Source organism: Podarcis erhardii (assembly GCF_964252035.2).
Source record: "Podarcis erhardii genome assembly, chromosome: 3".
NCBI classification, from domain to species: Eukaryota; Metazoa; Chordata; class Lepidosauria; order Squamata; family Lacertidae; genus Podarcis; species Podarcis erhardii.
Window position 1 is genome coordinate 108,123,366 of NC_138507.1, and position 20,153 is coordinate 108,143,518.

Here is a 20,153-nt window from a genome sequence, read left to right on the forward strand (position 1 = left end):
CCCAAGTGCTGTCTCCTCGCGTCCTCAGGTGGTCAATTTTCCTTGCCAGCTACCAGTATGCACTGATTCACCGCCCTGGAAAGGCGATGGGCCATGCAGACGCCCTCAGCAGGCTACCACTACCGGAAACAGGCCCCGACCCAGCACCTGCACAAGAGGTTATGAGCCTGGAGCTGCTTCCTGACCGCCCCATTCAGGCACAAGAAGTTGCACACCATTCCAAGAAAGATAGGGTCATCTCCCGGGTCCTGGACTGGGTGTGGAGGGGATGGCCCAGCCGCAGCCCCGGGCCAGAATTCGCCGGCTACACAACCCGCAAACATGAACTGTCAGCCCACAAGGGGTGCCTGTTATGGGGAAGCAGGGTCGTTGTTCCCCAGCCCCTCCGCAAAAGGGTCCTCACAGCCCTACACGAGACACACCCAGGGGTAGTAAGAATGAAGGCCCTTGCCAGGAGTTATGTGTGGTGGCCGGGGATCGACGGAGAGATAGAGGCCTGGGTCAAACACTGCCAGGCCTGCCAGGAATCCCGCCCAGATCCCCCAAGGGCCCCAGTCCAGTCCTGGGAGTCCGCCCGAGCACCATGGTCACGCCTGCATGTGGACTTCGCTGGCCCCTTTCAGGGGAAAACATTCTTCATAGTGGTGGACTCCTACACCAAATGGCTGGAAGTCGCACTGGTACCGTCCACTTCTACGTCCGCAGCCATCCGGGTACTACGCAGGCTGTTTGCAACCCACGGGCTCCCTGACACTCTCGTCTCAGACAACGGGACTGCATTTACATCAGGAGAATTTCAAACCTTCACAGTGCAGAACGCCATCCGCCACATCCGTTCGGCGCCATTCCACCCTGCCACCAATGGCCAAGCAGAACGCATGGTGCGGACCACCAAGGACACCCTTCGCCGCATGACGCAAGGGGATTGGGAGTACCGCCTTGCCACATTCCTTCTAGCACAGCACAGCACCCCCAGCTCAACGACTGGCCGGAGCCCCGCTGAACTACTAATGGGTCGGCGCCTTGCAATCAGATTGGACCGCCTTCACCCCGATAGAGCTCAGGATGAGGTAGTGGTGGGGGAAGGCAGGAACCCCCGGACCTTCGAGGCCCAGGACCCAGTGTACGCAAAGAATTTTGGGGCAGGCCCTGCATGGGTACCTGCCACAGTCACCAGGGTCACGGGCCCCGTGTCGTACGAGGTGCTAACAGATGGGGGGCAATGCTGGCGCCGCCACTGCGACCAGATACGGCGACGATTCCCGGGAGAAAACCAGGAGGAGGAGGACAGGTCAGAGGAGTCCCAAGGGAACAGTGGGGCAGTGAGGCCCATAGAGCAGCAGGGGCAAGCAGGAGAGGCAGAATCAGTAAATACAGAGAGGACCCGCGAGGCCGAAAGGACACCGGAACCAGAACCACGACTGAGCGAGCCGGTTGCGCCAGACCAAACAGCCCCATCCTTGGAACACGAGCCAGAACCTGAACCCTGGACCAGGGAACACCCCAGGCCGCCACGCACACGTAGGCCACCGGCGTACCTTGAGGACTATGAATGCGACCTTCCGGGCAGGACTGGAACTTAGAGGGGAGGGGTGTTATGTACTGAGTTGAATAGGATCCAAACTGCAGCAGTCTGATTGGTCCTAGAACAATAGGCTCCAAAAGGCAGCAGTCTGATTGGTCCTAGAACAATAGGATTCAGAATGCAGCAGTCTGATTGGTCCTAGAACAATGCAGCAGTATGATTGGTTAGCAGGAACCACCCAATCATGCTCCAGATAGAAGTGAATCCACAACCTGATTGGCCTACAGTAGAATCCTGGAATTAGCCAATCATGTGCAGCCCATTGTGTAAATAATGTATATAAAGCAGATACTTTGAGGGGACATTCATTCATTCCTCCTCACCACTATGAGCTGAATAAAGAGCATGAAATCACTTTGCGACTCTGAGTATATTTCATATAGTTTTTACGAGTTTCTGTGCATTTGAACAAGGTAAGCACGATGCCAAACGCTGAATCCAGTAGCAGCTGAAGTTGTAATTGAGGTCGTTTGGCTAGAGAAAAGTTTGCACACCAAACAGTAGACTTTTCCTTTTGTGGGAGAATACACTGGCCATCGCTGAGGGTAGGTTTTCCCCCATTTACTTCGATAGAATAGAATAAATGATTTGAGCAGAACTAGGCTTGGGTTACTGTACGTTCACTGGTTAAAGGTCCATCCCGGGGCTGACATTCCAACGGACCTTTCTCAATCCTCTTCCAAAAATAAATTACATTTATTTAAACAAATTAATCAGCCAGAGTGATCTATTTAAATCAATCAATCAGCCAGAGAGATTCGCTTTTATCGTTGTCTTCTTCCAGGCCGCTTTGGCGAGAACCACCCTTCGCCACGCTGCACATACACAAAACCTCCCTTCCCCTCAGCGCGAGCGCGGGCGACCGTTGGCCTTGGTAACGGCGAGGTCACACGCGCCCGCGTCTTTCCTCTTCCGTCGAATAATAAACAACAAACGGCTCCAGCGGCAGGCTCTGGGAGGGGAAGCGGGGACGAGAGAGCAATAGAAGGCGGGGAGGAGCGGAGGGTTTATCTAGCGGTGACGGGCGTCCCATTTGCCCAGCCGCGTGTCCCTGAACTTTGAGAAGCTTCACCGTTAGCCAATCACGGAGCTTTCCACACAAAGGTCGCTCCAATCGCAGGACAAGGGCCTGCGCTGTACTTCCCGATCCTTCGCGGCTGTCTTCTGTGAGGTGAACTGGTCCAGAGCATCCATCCTCGTCGGTCTCGTCGCCTGACTCCCGGTTGCGGAGCCCCGAGTGTCCAGTATCCTCCTCACCCGCACTTCGCTGGTCATGTCTGCGACGTCTTTTGGGCAGGAGCAGGAGGAGGACGGCGCCTACGGGAGCCAGACCAAGCGGCTGAAGCCCAGCGCCAACGCCAACGCCGCCGCCGCCGCTGCGGAGGGCGAGAGCCGCGAGGAGGCCGCCCCTCGCACCGGGGACTGCTCTGGAGGGGTAAGGAGGGCCTGCCTCTTATAATCCTCGCCCTTCGCCGGGAGTGAACGGCGGGTAGAGAAGACGCGCAGCAGCACCCCGTTGCCAGGTGCGCCAACTGCCAGGTCGGCGTGTGTAGTAGCATCGGGACCTTAACGCTTCCGTTTCTCCCCATTCTTCTCAATACACAAGTTGAATCCTAGTATTTCTACAAAGTTTTGTTCGTTAGGGATGTCACGCATCTACGTGTTTTTGCTTCTGCCCATGACTCTGGCAAACCGCTCTAAGCTGAAGCGCTCTAAGCTGAAGCGTTCCTTCACCCACCCTAGAATATCTGAAGTAGTATCTGAAGAAGTGTGCATGCACACGAAAGCTCATACCAAGAACTGACTTAGTTGGTCTTTAAGGTGCTACTGGAAGGAATTTGTTTTGTTTTGACTATGGCAGACCAACACGGCTACCTATCTGTAACCACCCTAGAATGTTTAGTTCACATTGAGTTCATGAAACATCGTACCCTGACCTGTTCTCGATGCATGGTTAACCACATCTACGGAATGCGATAGTTATGTTCTTTTAAGTCTTGCTATATCAATCACTAGTAATAGTTTAATTACTAACTAAGGACAAAACAAATTCCTTCCAGTAGCACCTTAAAGACCAACTAAGTCAGTTCTTGGTATGAGCTTTCGTGTGCATGCACACTTCTTCAGATACCAAGGTGCATGCACACGAAAGCTCATACCAAGAACTGACTTAGTTGGTCTTTAAGGTGCTACTGGAAGGAATTTGTTTTGTTTTGACTATGGCAGACCAACACGGCTACCTATCTGTAACTGGTACTAACTAAGGAGGTTTTCATACCTGTCCAATTCTATGTTCCCTTTCCCAACCTTTAATCTATTGATGATTAATGCCTATATGCAACCCTTGCACTGTATTTGTGTTAACCAATCAGCAACAAGCACATATGCTGTAATATTCAATAAAAGGGACTCCCCGAGACATGCTCGAGAGATGCCTCCCATATGACACTTGTCATTCGTCTGTCGTTTATTTCAACCCAACATGTTTTATATCGTAAACCGCTCTGTGATCCTCGCATGACGGGTGGTATAGAAATTTAATGAATACTAACAATAATACAGTAATAATAATAATAAGCCTGCATGTGGGAAGAGGACTGAGCATGTTTCAGAAGGATTAGTCTGTAACAGGAAACAGCCTCTTATGGTGTGACAGGTTTTTTATTTACATGTATGTAAAGAAAATCAGTGAGAGATTTTACTTTCTTGGGCTCCATGATCACTGCAGATGGTGACAGCAGTCACGAAATTAAAAGACGCCTGCTACTTGGAAGAAAAGCAATGGCAAACTTAGACAGCATCTTAAAAAGCAGAGACATCACCTTGCCAATACTGTAAAGGTTCGTTATAGTTAAAGCTATGGTTTTCCCAGTAGTGATGTGAGAGCTGGACCTAAAAGAAGGCTGATCGCCGAAGAATTGATGCTTTTGAATTATGGTGCTGGAGGAGACTCTTGAGAGTCCCATGGACTGCAAGAAGACCAAACCTATCCGTTCTGAAGGAAATCAGCCCTGAGTGCTCACTGGAAGGACAGATCCTGAAGCTGAGATTCCAATACTTTGGCCACCTCATGAGAAGAGAAGACTCCCTGGAAAAGACCCTGATGTTGGGAAAGATGGAGGGCACAAGGAGAAGGGGACGACAGAGGACGAGATGGTTGGACAGTGTTCTCGAAGCTACCAGCATGAGTTTGATCAAACTGCAGGAGGCAGTGGAAGACAGGAGTGCCTGGCGTGTTCTGGTCCATGGGGTCACAAAGAGTCGGACACGACTAAACGACTAAACAACAACAAAGAAAATCATGGAATTGTAGAGTTGGAAGGAACCATGAGGATCATCTAGCCCAAGTCCTCTGCACTTGTGGATGAAGATTTAAGTGAGCTGGTGAGACCACTTTGTCAGAAGCACCTGGCTTTGCCACCAGCCGACTGAGGATACGTAGGTCCGCTTTTACACATCAAAGGATTTATTGTGCAGGAGGCAAAATTTCTCTTGGTTTCCTCTAATAAAACAATGGGAAGAGGGAGGTGTGTTCCTCCATTCTTTACTTTTCTGAAGGCAGTTTGTTCTAACAACTTTGAATTGTGTTGTATATATAACTTCATATTTCATTCCCCTTTCAAAAGGGGCCTTCAAATTACTTTGTCAGTTAATCATCTATAATATTGTTTTTGATAGATTTAGATCTGAAAAATAAAGTCTATCACTTTTATTTCCTAGAATGCTGGTGGAAGTTTTCACAAAGTTCCTGTTTCTCCTGTGGTCCATGTCCGAGGGCTCTGTGAATCAGTTGTGGAGGCAGATGTTGTGGAGGCGCTTGAAAAATTTGGAACCATATGGTATGTTTACTATATATTATATCTTGGGTGACTCACAACAAGCTTTGTAATGTATTTTTAAAAGACCTCTTCAAGGCTTGTACTGGTACTCCTAAACTGAAGCCAGTGGTGGACCTACATTTTGGGAGTCCTGAAGCTTGACAGTTATGGGGCCCCCTTTGCAACCAGCAATGGAGTCTGGGTAACCATTGTTATTTTATTCAAATGTGTTGTTCTACGACAGAACATCACACCACTACATCATCTGTGCTACCGACTCTCAAACTTTGGGATTGTTGAAATAATATTCAACAAAAATTAATCAATTTAAGTTGTTCAATTCAAAGGATAACAATTAAGGATTTATTATGTTTTCAGAATGTATTAGAAAAATTATATAGAAAGGTTTATTGTTTTGTGTACATTCAATTGTAAGATAAAATATATGCAAAGGGACTTGACAGGAAGCCAAAGTTGAAGAAAATATTTTGGATAAGATAAAAGGGGGAAAATTTTTACTTTCATTATTATCATTTTGTGTGCGGGTGTGGGTGTGTGGGTGTCTGCACATATGTGTGTTGTTGTATGCAAAGTTTGGGAGGAAATAAGACGGTAAATAACAAATAACAAATTAAATATTGATGTATGTAAATTTTATTTCTTAATTATGTTTAGTGGTAGTATGGCTGTATTGTTTTTTGTAACATAAAATCATTCAATAAAAATTATTTTTTTAAAAAAGTTGTGCAACTCAGATTAGGTCTACTAGACCCATTTTTTAAAAATGATGTGGACTCAGGTCACTTTGGAGGCTCCTTTGAGAATAGGGACACTGAAACTTAAGATTCATTAGTTTCATAGTATATCTGTCCCTGATTGAAGCATTGGAAGTACCAAATCCTTCAAAATTTAATTTTGAGGCAGATCGTTCTGCTTGTCTACATATGGAAGCTGGGTAAGAGAGCACCCTGGTTCTGTTTTTCTACATTAGATATTCATAATTTTATCCTCAGAACTTTGCATTTTGCTTTACAGTTGAAAGATGAGGTATGACTGATGTCACTCTTTGCTCCAAACTAAGCCCTTGGTTACATAGACATATTTGCTGTAGATTTCAACAAATGTTCCATTGACTTTAAGAAAGGTAGTAGATTTCTTTTGAGTTTACAATAAGAATTTTTATTGTAAAGTCTTTTAAGATCAAATTTCACTTATGATTTACAATTGATGGCCTTAAATAATTAGAGCTCATTAATGGTTTTATTGTTTTTCTTGCAGTTATGTGATGATGATATCATTTAAACGCCAGGCTTTGGTAGAATTTGAGGATATTGAAAGTGCCAAAAAATGTGTGACGTTTGCATTAAGTGAACCGTTATATATAGCTGGGCAACAAGCATTTTTCAATTACTCTACAAGCAAAAGAATTACTCGTCCAGAAAACACAAACAGTGTCTCTGGTGGGAACAAAGTTCTTCTCTTATCAATTCAGAACCCTCTATATCCAATTACAGTGGTATGTCTTACTCTTAAGCATAACTTTACCTAACCTTAGTGCATCGTATTAGCTAAATAAGGTAAAATCCTTGAGTTTTAAGACCTTGGGTTTTAGCGAGTGCATTTGAGTGAGTCTTCTTCTTTCATTTTTCTTGCATACTTTGAGGTTTTTGAAATTATTGTTTTCATTCTGTATATTCCCAATTTATAAATGGTATAAGACAAGTTAAAATTTATTTAAGAGCACTAGAATTTTGGCAGTCTTATTAGATATCTGAAATGCATAGAGATAAAACTGAATTTAGGCTTACTGCTTTGAATTGCCTTGTTTCAAGGATAAACATTAGAATGTTTGTCCCCTTTTCTCTCATCATTACATAACTACATAGAGAAGGCAAGGATATAATATCTGTCACTGGGATAAATTTCTTGATCTATGCTTAGTACACAAGAGACTTTCTCTCAGAAACTAAATCCAAACTTTAAATGGGGGTTATTTTGTTTGTGTGTGCTAATAAAATTTTGAATAGTATTTGTCAGGTAAATCTTCAAATCTCTGACTATTTCCCTTATTCTTCTGTAGGATGTTTTGTATACAGTGTGCAACCCTGTGGGGAAAGTAAAACGTATTGTCATATTCAAGAAGAACGCAATACAAGCCCTGGTTGAATATCCTTTTTGTATCACTTTGTGTCTGTGTGTGTAGATTATGTTCTAGGGCAGGGCAGTCTAACCTCTCAGACCAAGTGGTCCACAAGAGTACTTTGACACAGAACCTGGGGAACACACAGTGATTTAAATTTTATATCATATACAGTGGTACCTCGGGTTAAGAACTTAATTCATTCTGGAAATCTGTTCTTAACCTGAAACTGTTCTTAACCTGAAGACCACTTTAGCTAATGGGGCCTCCTGCTGCCGCCGCTGCACGATTTCTGTTCTCATCCTGAAGCAAAGGTCTTAACCCGAGGTAATATTTCTGGGTTAGTGGAGTCTGTAACCTGAAGCGTATGTAACCTGAGGTACCACTGTATTAGTGTTTGCAATAAATATTATGTAATATGCACAATTAATATATTTAATTAAACACAGGCAGCCCCCCATTCGTGTGAGGGTTATGTTCAGGGTCATTGCGCTTGTAAGCTTGCCTTACCCTCACCCTGCCGCCATTCTTCCCTCTTCTGGTGTCAAACATTGCATGTGCAGTCAGTCACACATGCCTTGAACATGCACTGATTGAAAGTTGCCTGTACATATAATTAAATACACAATTAGTAGAGTTAATATATTTTAAACAGATCAGAGCCATTCTTTTTTTTTTTTAAAGCAACCAAACAGATCCAAAAACAAGGACGCCGCAAGGTGTGGGGAGCTGTTGGTTGCAGGCAGGATTCCTGGCAGGAAAGAGAAGGGAGAGGGATAAAGCAAGGGAGTTCTTACTAGCTCTTGATGGGGCAGTAGGGCAGGGGGAGAGAGAGAGGAGAAGAATGCAAGCAAGCAGCTCTGTGCTAGGGAATCATTGAACTCATCTCTGCACATCATCCAGCCTCTGGCCTACTTCCTTTTTCACAGCAGCTGTTTATATAGCAACATGGCAGCTCCTGCAGGCCAGAGGGAGCATCCCAGTTACACATGTGGTCAGCTGTTCTTTCCAGCTGTGGAAAGCATTTTGAATGGCTATCCTGTGGTTCTTGCCATTTATCACTAGGAGCCATCCCGTTCTTTTCTACCTCATGAGTAGAATTCTTTCCCATGCTGAGAGCAGTACCTAAATGGGGGACGGGGAGCTTGCGGTTCTCTAGTTAGTGTTTGAGTATTGCTCCAGTCATGCCTCATCACTGGCCATGCTGACTATGGTATTAGTCATTCATTCATACATATATAAAATTGGTGTTTCTGCATGTGTAACCGCATGTTAAATAAAGAACCCTTGAGTAATTTCTAGGAGATCTACTGTGTTGTGGTCTAAATTAGCATGACTTGTGGCTATTTTGGGGGGGGGGGGTGGAGGCATTGTTTTAAACAACAATCCTTAACATAACTCAAGTTCAAATCGGTTCTCTGTGCTCAGAAGGCAAAAGCAGCACTCAACGGAGCAGATATATATGCAGGATGTTGTACACTAAAAATTGAATATGCAAAGGTAATGATCATACTTTCTTCAGCGGCTAAACTGTTTTGGGAGGAAAGCAATGATTAAGACTTGCTATTTGTTTATATTTTAACAGTCAACTCAACTTAATGTCATTCGAAATGACAATTGTAGTTGGGACTATACAAAACCATATTTGGGCAGAGGTAAGTATTTTGGAAATTATACTAAATGTGCATTTAAAGATAAAAATATATGCAGTTAGCTTGTCTAATGTGTTAGTCACTTCAAGCCAGGTATTTCTGATGCAGCTCTTTTAATAGGCATCCTGACTTGTAATCCTGGAAAAGAATAATTCAGCATTATTGCCCCTTGCTGGTTTATATTGAGCTATTTAACACGGAGCCCACACATGCAAGCATGTTTGCAGCACAAGGACTTTCATTTCTCCAAGCAGCTCTCACTCTTTGGAGGAGAGGACACTGATGCAGACTTTCTTTACAAACTACAAACTTGCACACTGCTTCTCCACGGAAAGGATTTTCCTCACTTGTTGGACAAGGCATTAAGAAGGATAGAGGACTCCAGCAGGCTGACTCTACACTTCATCATGCACCACATCGGCATCATCAACAGGCCCTCTGAAAAACCTCAGACTTGCAACTCACCTTGACTGCATACTGCATGCACCATCACCACAAGCATATCAAGGAGGACCACTTACAGCACTTCTGGTTTGCATGGCACGAAAATACCATGGTAGACTGTACCCATTCTTAACCAGTTTGCATGTGTTTCCAATCTTATGTCCCTTTAAAATTACCGTTGTAGAATGAAACACCATAAAATGGAAGATCCAAATTCTTGTTTCTCTCCTGGTTTTTTACCAGTGTAAATGCTTTCTAAAGGACTGCACTTACTTTAAAGATTAATTGAAATTCACCTGTACCCTGTCAAATGAGCACTAATATTTGATTCAAGGTCTAAAATGTCTGAGCATTTTTAATTGCAGAAGCTAGTTGGAATAGTGTTTTCATCAGTAAAAAAACCTGCATGGAAATGTAAAAGGAATTGCTATGTAGTTTGATTTCTGTAAATGTTCTTTGTAACTGAATGATTTGTGTATAATCTGCTGTACTGTACCTTTTGAAAATCTAGGCATTTATAACATGGAGGTGGGAACTTAACCTTACCAAGGTAGAGTATCTTCTAAATTTTAACCAAAGTGAAGGTTTCAACTTTCCTTTTAGTTATTGCCGAAAGGTTTTTTTCCACTGGTAGTGCTTTTGTTTGTAAAAATGTATTATTTAAAGGCTTGGACATGCAGAATTAAGTGTGTGGCAATGCCCGGTGGATTTTTTTATTTCCATTTCATCAGCAAATTCAATGTCGTATCACAAACTACTTTTGAAAGAAGCAGAAGTGTTGTTTTCTTCGTTCTTCTCCCCTCTTTTATCCTTTCTCTCTCATTCCTTTTCTCTTTCTCTCTTTCCAGTCTTTCCAATTCTATTTGTTCTAGGTATTCTTCTCTTGAATTGTGAAAACTTTAATAAAAATTGATTTGGAAAGTGCTCTCAGTTTCAAATAGGGTTGCCATGTACTAAAGTGGCTTCTATATTGTGGCCTGTGTATGTGAAATGTAAAGCTCCCTTGGACCCGTGGAACAAGATTTAAGCATACAGCCATACCTCGGGTTAAATATGCTTTGAGTTGAGCGCGTTCGAGCTGCACTCCTCGGCAACCCGGAAGTAACGGAGCGCGTTACTTCCTTGTTTTGCCGCTTGTGCAGACGCTCAAAATGACGTCACGCGCATGCGCAGAAGCGGCGAAAAGCGACGTGCACGCAGACGCGCCATCACTATTTACGTTTACCTCTAGATGCAAACGGGGCTCTGGAACGGATCCCGTTCGTATCTAGAGGTACCACTGTACTGTTCTATCTTGTACTGAAGTAGAGTTGCTTCCTTGTTCCTTCCCATGTGTTTCAGGTAAGAAGAAAGCTGAATTTACCATTTAGAGTTCATTTTGTAGCAGTGTTCTTCCTTGAGCAGAGATGGGAAATCTGTAGCCCTGCAGATTGTGTTGGACTCGAGCTCCCATCAGCTACACCTAGCATTGCCATTAGCCAGGCATGATGGGAGTTTTAGTCCAACAACATTTGGAGCGCCACATATATCTCATCCTTGCTCTAGACAAGAAGTGATGAAAGAAAACACAGTTACTTCTTTCTCCAAAATCTGTAACCCGCAACAGTCTTAATAAAGCAGCACGAAAAATGCTTTAGTATTTTTAATGTTGTGTACAGCATACTGATTGACAAGGAGTGGGCAGCTTCATCAGCTAGAGATGTAATACTTAACTGATTTTCTTGGCATTCTTACAGGAGTGGCCTACACAAAAGTGTCATTGTGATGGGCTGCTTTACATGCAAGATTCAGGGAGAATTCTCTTAATAAAACAGGCTTCCGTTCAGGTTTCTTCAGACAGGAAAATGTGCCCAAGTTTAGTGTTTAACGCAAGTGCAGTTGATTTAAAGCAGATTTTAGCTGATGGCTGAATTTATATAAAATTACATTTTGTATCCCAACCTTTTCCTAAGTAGTTCCTTAATTTAACCTTGTTTGTTTTAACAGTCCAAAACATTGGAAACAAAACTTGAAATATTGTGCATTATCCAAACTGAGATAGAACTGTATGCTACTTCAGCTGGATGTTTCTCATTTCCCATTGCTTAACAGTTAGTTGTGGTATTGGAACTTCTGATTGTCTACTGAAAGCAAGCAGTGGAGGTTAAAGCTAACTGCTGCTTCTTTTTGTAATACATGTTTAATTGCATATTGCAAATAATTACTTTAGGTTGGTGTACTGCTTTCATCCAGTACTGTTGACCCCTTGGTTAACTTTACATTCTAGTATAAAATGTGGCTTCTTGAAAGAAATTTTCATTGTTAAAAGTGCTTTTAATAGTTTAAATTTTTCAGTATTGAAAGTATAACATAGACTGTATTAATAGTAATGTATAGTCTCGGCACTTCTCCAGTTGTTGATGTAATTATGTATGTACACAAATATGGTGCTTTTCTGTTTACTGATGATGAAACCATGTAATACAATTTTTTGTTATATTATGCTGAAACTTCTTGAAAGAAACCCACTTTGCAAATGTGTTGCTGTTGAAGCTAATAGTGTGATGCAGGTACTGTCTTTTGATGGTACTGCATCTACAACTTGTTTTTATGAGAGTTATAGGTAATTTACAGTCTCTGGCAGTGGTTTGAATGATGGTCAGGGGTGCTGCGGGCAACACTAGCCTCTGTCCCTCTTTCCTTCCCTCCTGATGCTATCTCACATTTCAGCCTCCCAAAGGCTTGCATGGCTGTTTGCTGCAGCAGCTCTGGCTACAAGCTCCCCAGGTGAATGGTGCCTCTAGGGCTGGCCAAGTGGTGCTTCCCAGGCCCCTGTGGGGCAGTGTGAGAAGGCACCTCTCTTTGGGGCAGATATCGGGTCAGCAGCTGCGACTGTCCAGAGTACTCTGAAGGAGAGGGAGGAAGAGATGAGGGAAGATTTGCTGAGGGAACCCTCCACAAGGGAAGGGTATGGGACTACCAGCTCTGCAGGCAAGGGGTGACATAAGTGGGCTTCTGAGCCCTGTAGGGTGCTGCAGAAAGAATGTACAGTGGTACCTCGGGTTACATACGCTTCAGGTTACAGACTCTGCTAACCCAGAAATAGTGCTTCAGGTTAAGAACTTTGCTTCAGGATGAGAACAGAAATCGTGCTCCGGCGGCGCGGCAGCAGCAGGAGGCCCCATTAGCTAAAGTGGTGCTTCAGGTTAAGAACAGTTTCAGGTTAAGAACAGACCTCCGGAACAAATTAAGTACTTAACCTGAGGTACCACTGTAGTTGGTCAACAGAGCCGTGGACTCAAAACAGTTGAAAACCTCTGGTCTATGGTATTGTGTCCAGGCTTCTCAGGTCAAATCTTCTCAAACACAATATTATCAAGCCAACATTAATATTGGCTTCTTACAACTGTGTTTTTGTGCTGAAGCAAATCAGCTTATAATAGGTTGTTTAAAGTATCCAAACTAAAATCTTAGAGTAACGCTGAAGTATCTGGCTGGCCACTTTCTCTGATCTAGCAGTGTTGTTCTTAACCAGAAAATATTACCCCCCCCCCACAGTTGCTTACTGATAAGCTCCAATATCTTTAAGGGGGGCTGCTATTGTTTAATGATGCTTTTCTTTTTCCTTTAGATAGAGGGGAAGGCAGTCAGAGGCAAGCTATTCTGAGAGAGCACCACTCCTCATTTAGGCATGATGGCTATGGTAGGTTATATGGCTTCCAGTTACGGGTTATATTGAAAACGGGTTATATGGTGAATATAGTTGTATATGTCTAGATTTTCCTCCTATTTTTTTGCTTGTGGTGCCATCTTAATGTATTTTGCAATCTGTAGTATAAATCCTTTCCCCATCACTCTAAGGCCAACACTTTTTAAAAACAGTTACAGATAGGTAGCCGTGTTGGTCTGCCATAGTCAAAACAAAACAAATTCCTTCCAGTAGCACCTTAAAGACCAACTAAGTCAGTTCTTGGTATGAGCTTTCGTGTGCATGCACACTTCTTCAGATACACAGAAGAAGTGTGCATGCACACGAAAGCTCATACCAAGAACTGACTTAGTTGGTCTTTAAGGTGCTACTGGAAGGAATTTGTTTTGTTTTGACTTTTTAAAAAGTCTTGCTACATTAGTCAGGCACCACATTTGTCTGTCTCCCCTCATTTGCCCTATCGCAGGGTGGGGAACCTCATGCCTGGTGGTCGCTTTTGTTCTCCAGGCCTTTCTATTTGACCCCAAAACTCTTGCCAGGCCACTCCCCTCATTGGCCCTGCTTTGTGCCCTAAGTGTTTATGTCTGCCTAGAATGTGTCTTTGAACTCTGATGATGCCTCTTGCTTGGCTGAGGGCTGACAGAGGTGTGGGAGGCTGTGTAGAAACAAGCCTATTGTGCAAAGGTAAACTTTATATTTGTTGCTCCACCCACTGCTGCGTCTGCCCCTGCCCACGACTGGCATGTGGCCCTAAGAAGGTTGTCCGCAAGAGAATTTGGCCCTTGGGTAGGGAGGCTTTCTCATGCCCTGGTGCCAAATGGCACATCCATGTATGACCAGTTTTTCATGATCTCATTTTTTTATTTTTAAATGCCAATACATTTTGGTACTAACCAGAGACTTTACATGGCTCACTATAAATCAAGTTGTCATTCTGTGAGCAAACAATATTTTTTTCCAAGTTGCAGTTAACTTTGTCACAGTAAAGAGGAAATGTTGCTTAATACTTCTCACTTTGCACACAAAAAGCGCCTCTAAAAACAGATTGAAACTTGGAATCGCACAATTAGACCACAAGCTAACAGTTAGATGTGCTGAAGGTCATTGAAATCAATACAGTCCTTTATTCTTAAGTCTGGCTTGTGGTTTTAGGTGTTTATCCACTGTTAGTCGTACTCAGATTAGACCCATTGAAATTAATGCACATGACTATCTTAAACTCATTAACTTCATTTGCAGATAGGTAGCCGTGTTGGTCTGCCATAGTCAAAACAAAACAAATTCCTTCCAGTAGCACCTTAAAGACCAACTAAGTCAGTTCTTGGTATGAGCTTTCGTGTGCATGCACACTTCTTCAGATACATGCACACTTCTTCAGATATACTTCTTCAGCGTGTATCTGAAGAAGTGTGCATGCACACGAAAGCTCATACCAAGAACTGACTTAGTTGGTCTTTAAGGTGCTACTGGAAGGAATTTGTTTTGTTTTAACTTCATTTGGTGTGCTCTGAGTCGAACTCACTTGGCTCCAGCCCCTACATCATTTCAAGTTAGCTTGTTCCTTGGAGGCACATTGTATGAATTGTATGAATTGTATGAATTATATTTTGGTTGATGTGAGTTAACATTCTTGTCTAGATAGACCATGTTTTGGGAGTTGATACTAAAGCTGCATAGCTCATTCTAGCAAAACTTTAATTGCTAAGATGTATTAGTAATTATTGGAAAACTGGCAGCTTTTAAAACTTGGCAGCTTTAATCTTCATATCCGGCCAATTAAACTTTTCCAACCAAATTCACTAAAGTATACTTTCTCTTTAGGATCGCGTGGTCCTCTGTTACCACTACCGAGCCGATACCAAATGGCATCTCGGGATACTCAAGAACTTGTTGCTTACCCACTTCCCCAGGCCTCCTCATCTTACATGTATGGGGGGAACACCTCAGGTTCTGTTGTCATGGTTACTGGATTGCACCAGCAAAAGATGAACTGCTCAAGAATCTTCAATTTGTTCTGCTTGTATGGAAATATTGAGAAGGTAAAAACAAAAAAGTTTAGGCAATGAAATTTAAAGAATAATTCATGATTACTGTGAAGAGAACACAGTGTCATGCATATTCCAACCAAACCGAAAATTTCCTAACTTACCATTCTTTAAACCTGCAGGTGAAGTTTATGAGGAGCATTCCAGGCACAGCTTTAGTGGAAATGGGTGATGAATATGCTGTTGAAAGAGCAGTCACGCATCTCAACAATATCACATTATTTGGGAAGAGAATTAATGTTTGGTATGTGTGCATTCCATCTTAGTACTAATGCTAAAGCACACCTATAATGTATGTGTCCAGCAGTGTAAGATATTAAAATACTGCTGAATAAAGTTTTTTAAAAGAATACTGTCTATAGAGGATCTAAGTAAAACATACACATAATTACATTGGAAACAGCACCAGCCCTTTCATTAAAAGCAGTCAATCCCCCAAAGTCTGCCAAAATAAGAAAGTCCTCACATGCTGGCAGAAGGACAAGGTTATTGCTCCCTCTACGCCTGAATAATCAATCTGATTATTGTGTAAGAGGTTCAGCAGTGTAAGATACTAAAAGTGATGCTGAATAAAGTTTTATTTAAAGAATTCTGTCCATATATGCAAAGAGTAAACTTTGTTACAAAAGTAATGTAAATATTTCTGTATTTCGTTGATCTCCTTCCATAACTTGATAAACGCATGACTGTCTTCACTACTTGACAAGTAAAATGTAGATTATTCCTCTGAGTTCATATTTTGTTACTATATTTTGAGAATTCTTTAAAAAAAATAACACATTTTTTACTGCAAAAGTTTTATTAATTATGTACTCTTTATTTATAGTGTATCCAAACAGAATTCAATTATTCCTAGTCAGTTATTCGAGCTGAAAGATGGGACAAGCAGCTCTAAAGATTTTACAATGAGCAAGAACAATCGCTTTACTAATGCTGGTCAAGCTTCCAAGAATATCATTCAGCCACCATCTTGTGTGTTGCATTACCACAATGTTCCACTGTGTGTAACTGAAGAGACCTTTGTAAAGGTAGGTAGCTGCAGGAATCATAGCTTTTATATGTAATTTAGCAGATTCCGTTTTTTATGTCCTAGAATAGGGGTGGGAAATTGCATCTTGCAGATATTACACTCAATAATACGACATAATGACATCAAATGATACCTATCAGCTTTCAAAGGAGAGCAGTGTAACCACATCAGCTGATGGGACAGTTACAACAATCTTGTTTCAAGTTCCCATGCACCTTCAAAGAGACTTGCTACATCCATTTGTACATGCTGGTTTGAATTGAAGCCATCTGTTTTGAAACTGCTTGCTAAGATGAAGAAAACAATCTTGCTTTAGCAAGCTGTTTCAGTGCAGTCAACTTCAAAACAGACCACTTGATGCACCAGAGATTATTCAGTGCAGAGCTCCCTAGTGCAGGAGGTTCTCTAGGGTCAGTGCCAAACAGTTTATTGGTGCTGACAGGGAATGCCACTTGCAAAGGAACAGTTGTGAGCTGACTTTAAACTCATGATTGTTCCCTTGTCTCATAGTGTGAGATCAGGTGTGGGACAGGTGGGTGTAGTTTGTAAGGAATGACCTTGTGGGCAGAATTGGGGCCCATGCTGGAACTAATTAGTGCTGCAGGCTGGAGAGTCCCTACTGTTGTCATGGTTGCTGTAGTTTTAAAAGTAAGTAAATCAACCATGCTATGGATTAGACTCTAAAATGTTTCATTATCTTAAGTAGAATATATTGTAATTTTCAAAATTGGACAGCAAGATATTTCTGTCAAGAGTTTAGCATGAGACTATAGGATTTCTGGGCAATGGAGGGACACTTCTCTGGTGAGAGTATTTTTACCCTATAATCACTTCCTTAAAATTAATCGGGTTCCTGATATTTCGACTCATTTCGTGCCAAGTGCCCTCCTTATCACATAAATTACCAGTTTCTGTAACTCAAAATGACATCCTCTAGGATTAGATTGTTGCTGTTTAATGAACATATTTTCACTTTATTGTTCCAGCTGTGTGATGATCATAAAGTTCTACGTTTTATCAAACACAAAGTATTTGATCCAAAGCGTAAGTAAATATTTGATTCTTTTTAAGTTGTCAAAGAAACCTAACTTACTGATGGTGGTGTGAAGCAACCATTTTAAACTCTTGTTTTGACAGCTTCAGCCAAAACGCTTTCTGGTCTGCTGGCATGGGAATGCAAGACTCATGCAATGGAAGCACTTTCCATACTTAATCACTACCAAATAAAAGACCCTAGTAAGTCAATGTATTAAAGTACTCTTTAGCTTTATATTTAATCTCTCCGTATCATTTGGATAAAGGGTTTTAGGGATGTATTTTAAACATTTTATATGCCATCTCATTAATGTAATACCAAGATGCTGTGCAATAAAACAATTATGTGCACAATAAAAAACACCAAGAAACACCACAAATGCAGTAGCCAGGTTGTGCTAGGATATAACACTTGCTGGGCTTGGTCAATATTTTCCTATGGTCTTTAAAATGCAAAACATTTTTGTTTTCTTCCTTTGAAGTCAAAGGACTTTTTCATATGGTTGAACGGTTTTAACAGTGTGTTTTCATTTACACAACACTCTTATAAATCCTCATCACACTGACTCAGTTTGCACTTAATGCAAAGCCCAGCTCCGTTACCACAAACAAGCAAACACGGGCTTATGGATTGCGGCTGCTCTGCTTGTCCCTGGTGGCCTTATTGCTGCACTGACCTAAGCCATGGCCTGTCTTAGCTTGTTGTCTGAACCTAGATTCGTGATTTAGCTCTCCCCAGAGAAACAGAGCTGAGAAGTTTGTCCTGTGGTTTACAGCTTGTGGTTTGCGTGGGAGAGCTAACCCAAGCGTGTGTGTTTAGATGACACGCCAAGTGTAGCAAAATGCTGAGGGTGGAGAAAAAGGGCCTGAACATTTGTTGGTTGTGCTAAGTCATGGTTTGGCTTGGTGAATAAGGGCACTGAGAACAAGCTGAGCTGTAAAATGGTAACTGGTTACTTTCTCTGTACTAAAGTGATAGTAAGGAGTGGAAAATCTGGTTTAGTACAGGCATGATAATGTGATAATTCTTCGCAAGTGCAACTGTGATGGAAGACATGGGAACCACATCTTATAAAGCAAGAGAAACTGCCATACAGTGGTACCTCTGGTTACGTACTGAATTCGTTCTGGAGGTCTGTTCTTAACCTGAAACTGTTCTTACCCTGGAGACCACTTTAGCTAATGGGGCCTCCCACTGCTGCCACCGCGCGATTTCTGTTCTCATCCTGAAGCAAAGTTCTTAACCCAAGGTACTATTTCTGAGTTAGCAGAGTCTGTAACCTGAAGCGTATGTAACCTAAGCATATGTAACCCGAGGTACCACTGTATTTTCATTGAATTGGTTCCATAGAAAGATTGTGTTTTCTGTATAGGGGAAGGTTGGATTGAGTTCTGATGCATTATACAAAGCAGTGTGCTAGAAATAGAGTAGTATTTTAGAAGCAATTTTTCACAGTAGTCAAATACTTGTTAAAAGAAATCTCTTTTCTCAGACTAGCAGGCTGTCATAAGGCACACCATCCAAAGTGACATTTATTCTTAACAGTTCCCCTTTTATCTTACAGATGGCTCTGATCCTTATACATTGAAGCTTTGCTTCTCTACTTCCTCTCATTTGTAGAGCAGAGGACAATATGTTAAGGAGCTCCTTCCATCTTTATTTACAAACGTGATGAAATCATGTCGCCTGCAGGCTCTAGGGTTTCTTGTCCCGATCTAACTTACTTTGTTTTATCTAAAGGGGTTTGAACTGCCTTGTAGGTAACATGTTCAAAACCTGTATACAGACCTTAAACACAGTTTCCATACAGCAGTAAAATTTTCATTTACAATCACTATTTTCCACTTTGGTTTAAATGGCAAGCTGGATTATTATATTGGAATATTAGATGTAAAATTCTTGGTTCCTCCTCCTGGTTAAAAACTGTATCTGTTGCAGCAATTTTAAAAGCAGAACTAAATTTGTAAACCCATTTCACATTGGCATTTTGTAATGAAACAGTCACTGATTGTTAAGAGAAACTTCACAGGAGAAAAGAATATGATGTTTGTTTGTTTTTTGCAGAAGGGTTGCAACTTACTTTAAATAGTGTCTTCTCAGAATAATTTTTTACTCCCATTAGCATGATGTCCTTATCACTAATCCTAACCTGCACTATCCTTACAAAAAATAAATGCTGAAACCTGAATGAACACAGTTTCTCGTTTGTTTTGTGATTCTAATCTTTGGTACTAAATTTAACTGCTTATTGTCATAGGGTGTTTTTAAGCCCTTGTGTTAACCAGGCTAGGGAGGAAAGAGACCCCAAAAAAGGCAGACTATGGCCTACTGGACTGGACTGGCTGAATGTAGAGGAGTGGTGGGAGGCACCAGCTGGGGAACCCCCAAAGGAAGACGGCTCAGAGCCAGGGGGTGGTGGGACAATTCTGAGTGGTCAGAGGGAGAGGAGGGAGCAGACTGAGAGGAGGAGGTGTCAGAAGCTGAAGAGGTAACAGGGTTCAGTGAGCAGGAAGAGGCTGCGGCAGAGAGCAGTCCAGAATCAGAGGCAGAAACGGAGAGGGGGCCAAGAGGCAGTGATGAGTCCTGGTAGGTCTTACCCCAATGAGGCAGTTTCAAGGACCCTTCAGAAGTACAGAGAGAAGCTCACACCTACTCAAAACTTCTGCACCACTTACTTCCAAGTTGGCGTGTGCAGCATCAGGACCGTAATGGCAG

The 20,153-nt window shown here is 42.3% G+C and overlaps 1 protein-coding gene across 1 annotated transcript; it reads left to right on the forward strand.

Annotated features, from left to right (window-relative positions):
• Positions 1-2,474: 2,474 nt before the first annotated feature.
• Positions 2,475-19,626, forward strand: LOC309337855 (heterogeneous nuclear ribonucleoprotein L-like). Its single transcript, XM_081854789.1, has 13 exons — positions 2,475-3,020; positions 5,306-5,424; positions 6,682-6,919; positions 7,484-7,568; positions 8,946-9,043; positions 9,129-9,198; positions 13,250-13,321; positions 15,149-15,366; positions 15,495-15,616; positions 16,199-16,400; positions 17,389-17,446; positions 17,540-17,638; positions 19,003-19,626. Exons 1-13 carry the CDS (start codon positions 2,859-2,861, stop codon positions 19,056-19,058), a joined length of 1,599 nt encoding a protein of 532 aa, XP_081710915.1. The 5' UTR covers positions 2,475-2,858; the 3' UTR covers positions 19,059-19,626.
• Positions 19,627-20,153: the final 527 nt, after the last annotated feature.

Coding starts and splice junctions, on each gene's coding strand:
- LOC309337855 (XM_081854789.1), top strand. CDS start 2,859: ATGTCTGCGACGTCTTTTGGGCAGGAGCAGGAGGAGGACGGCGCCTAC. Junction 9,199..13,249: donor AAAACCATATTTGGGCAGAG/GTAAGTATTTTG, acceptor TTTTTCCTTTAG/ATAGAGGGGAAGGCAGTCAG. Junction 13,322..15,148: donor ATTTAGGCATGATGGCTATG/GTAGGTTATATG, acceptor CTTTCTCTTTAG/GATCGCGTGGTCCTCTGTTA.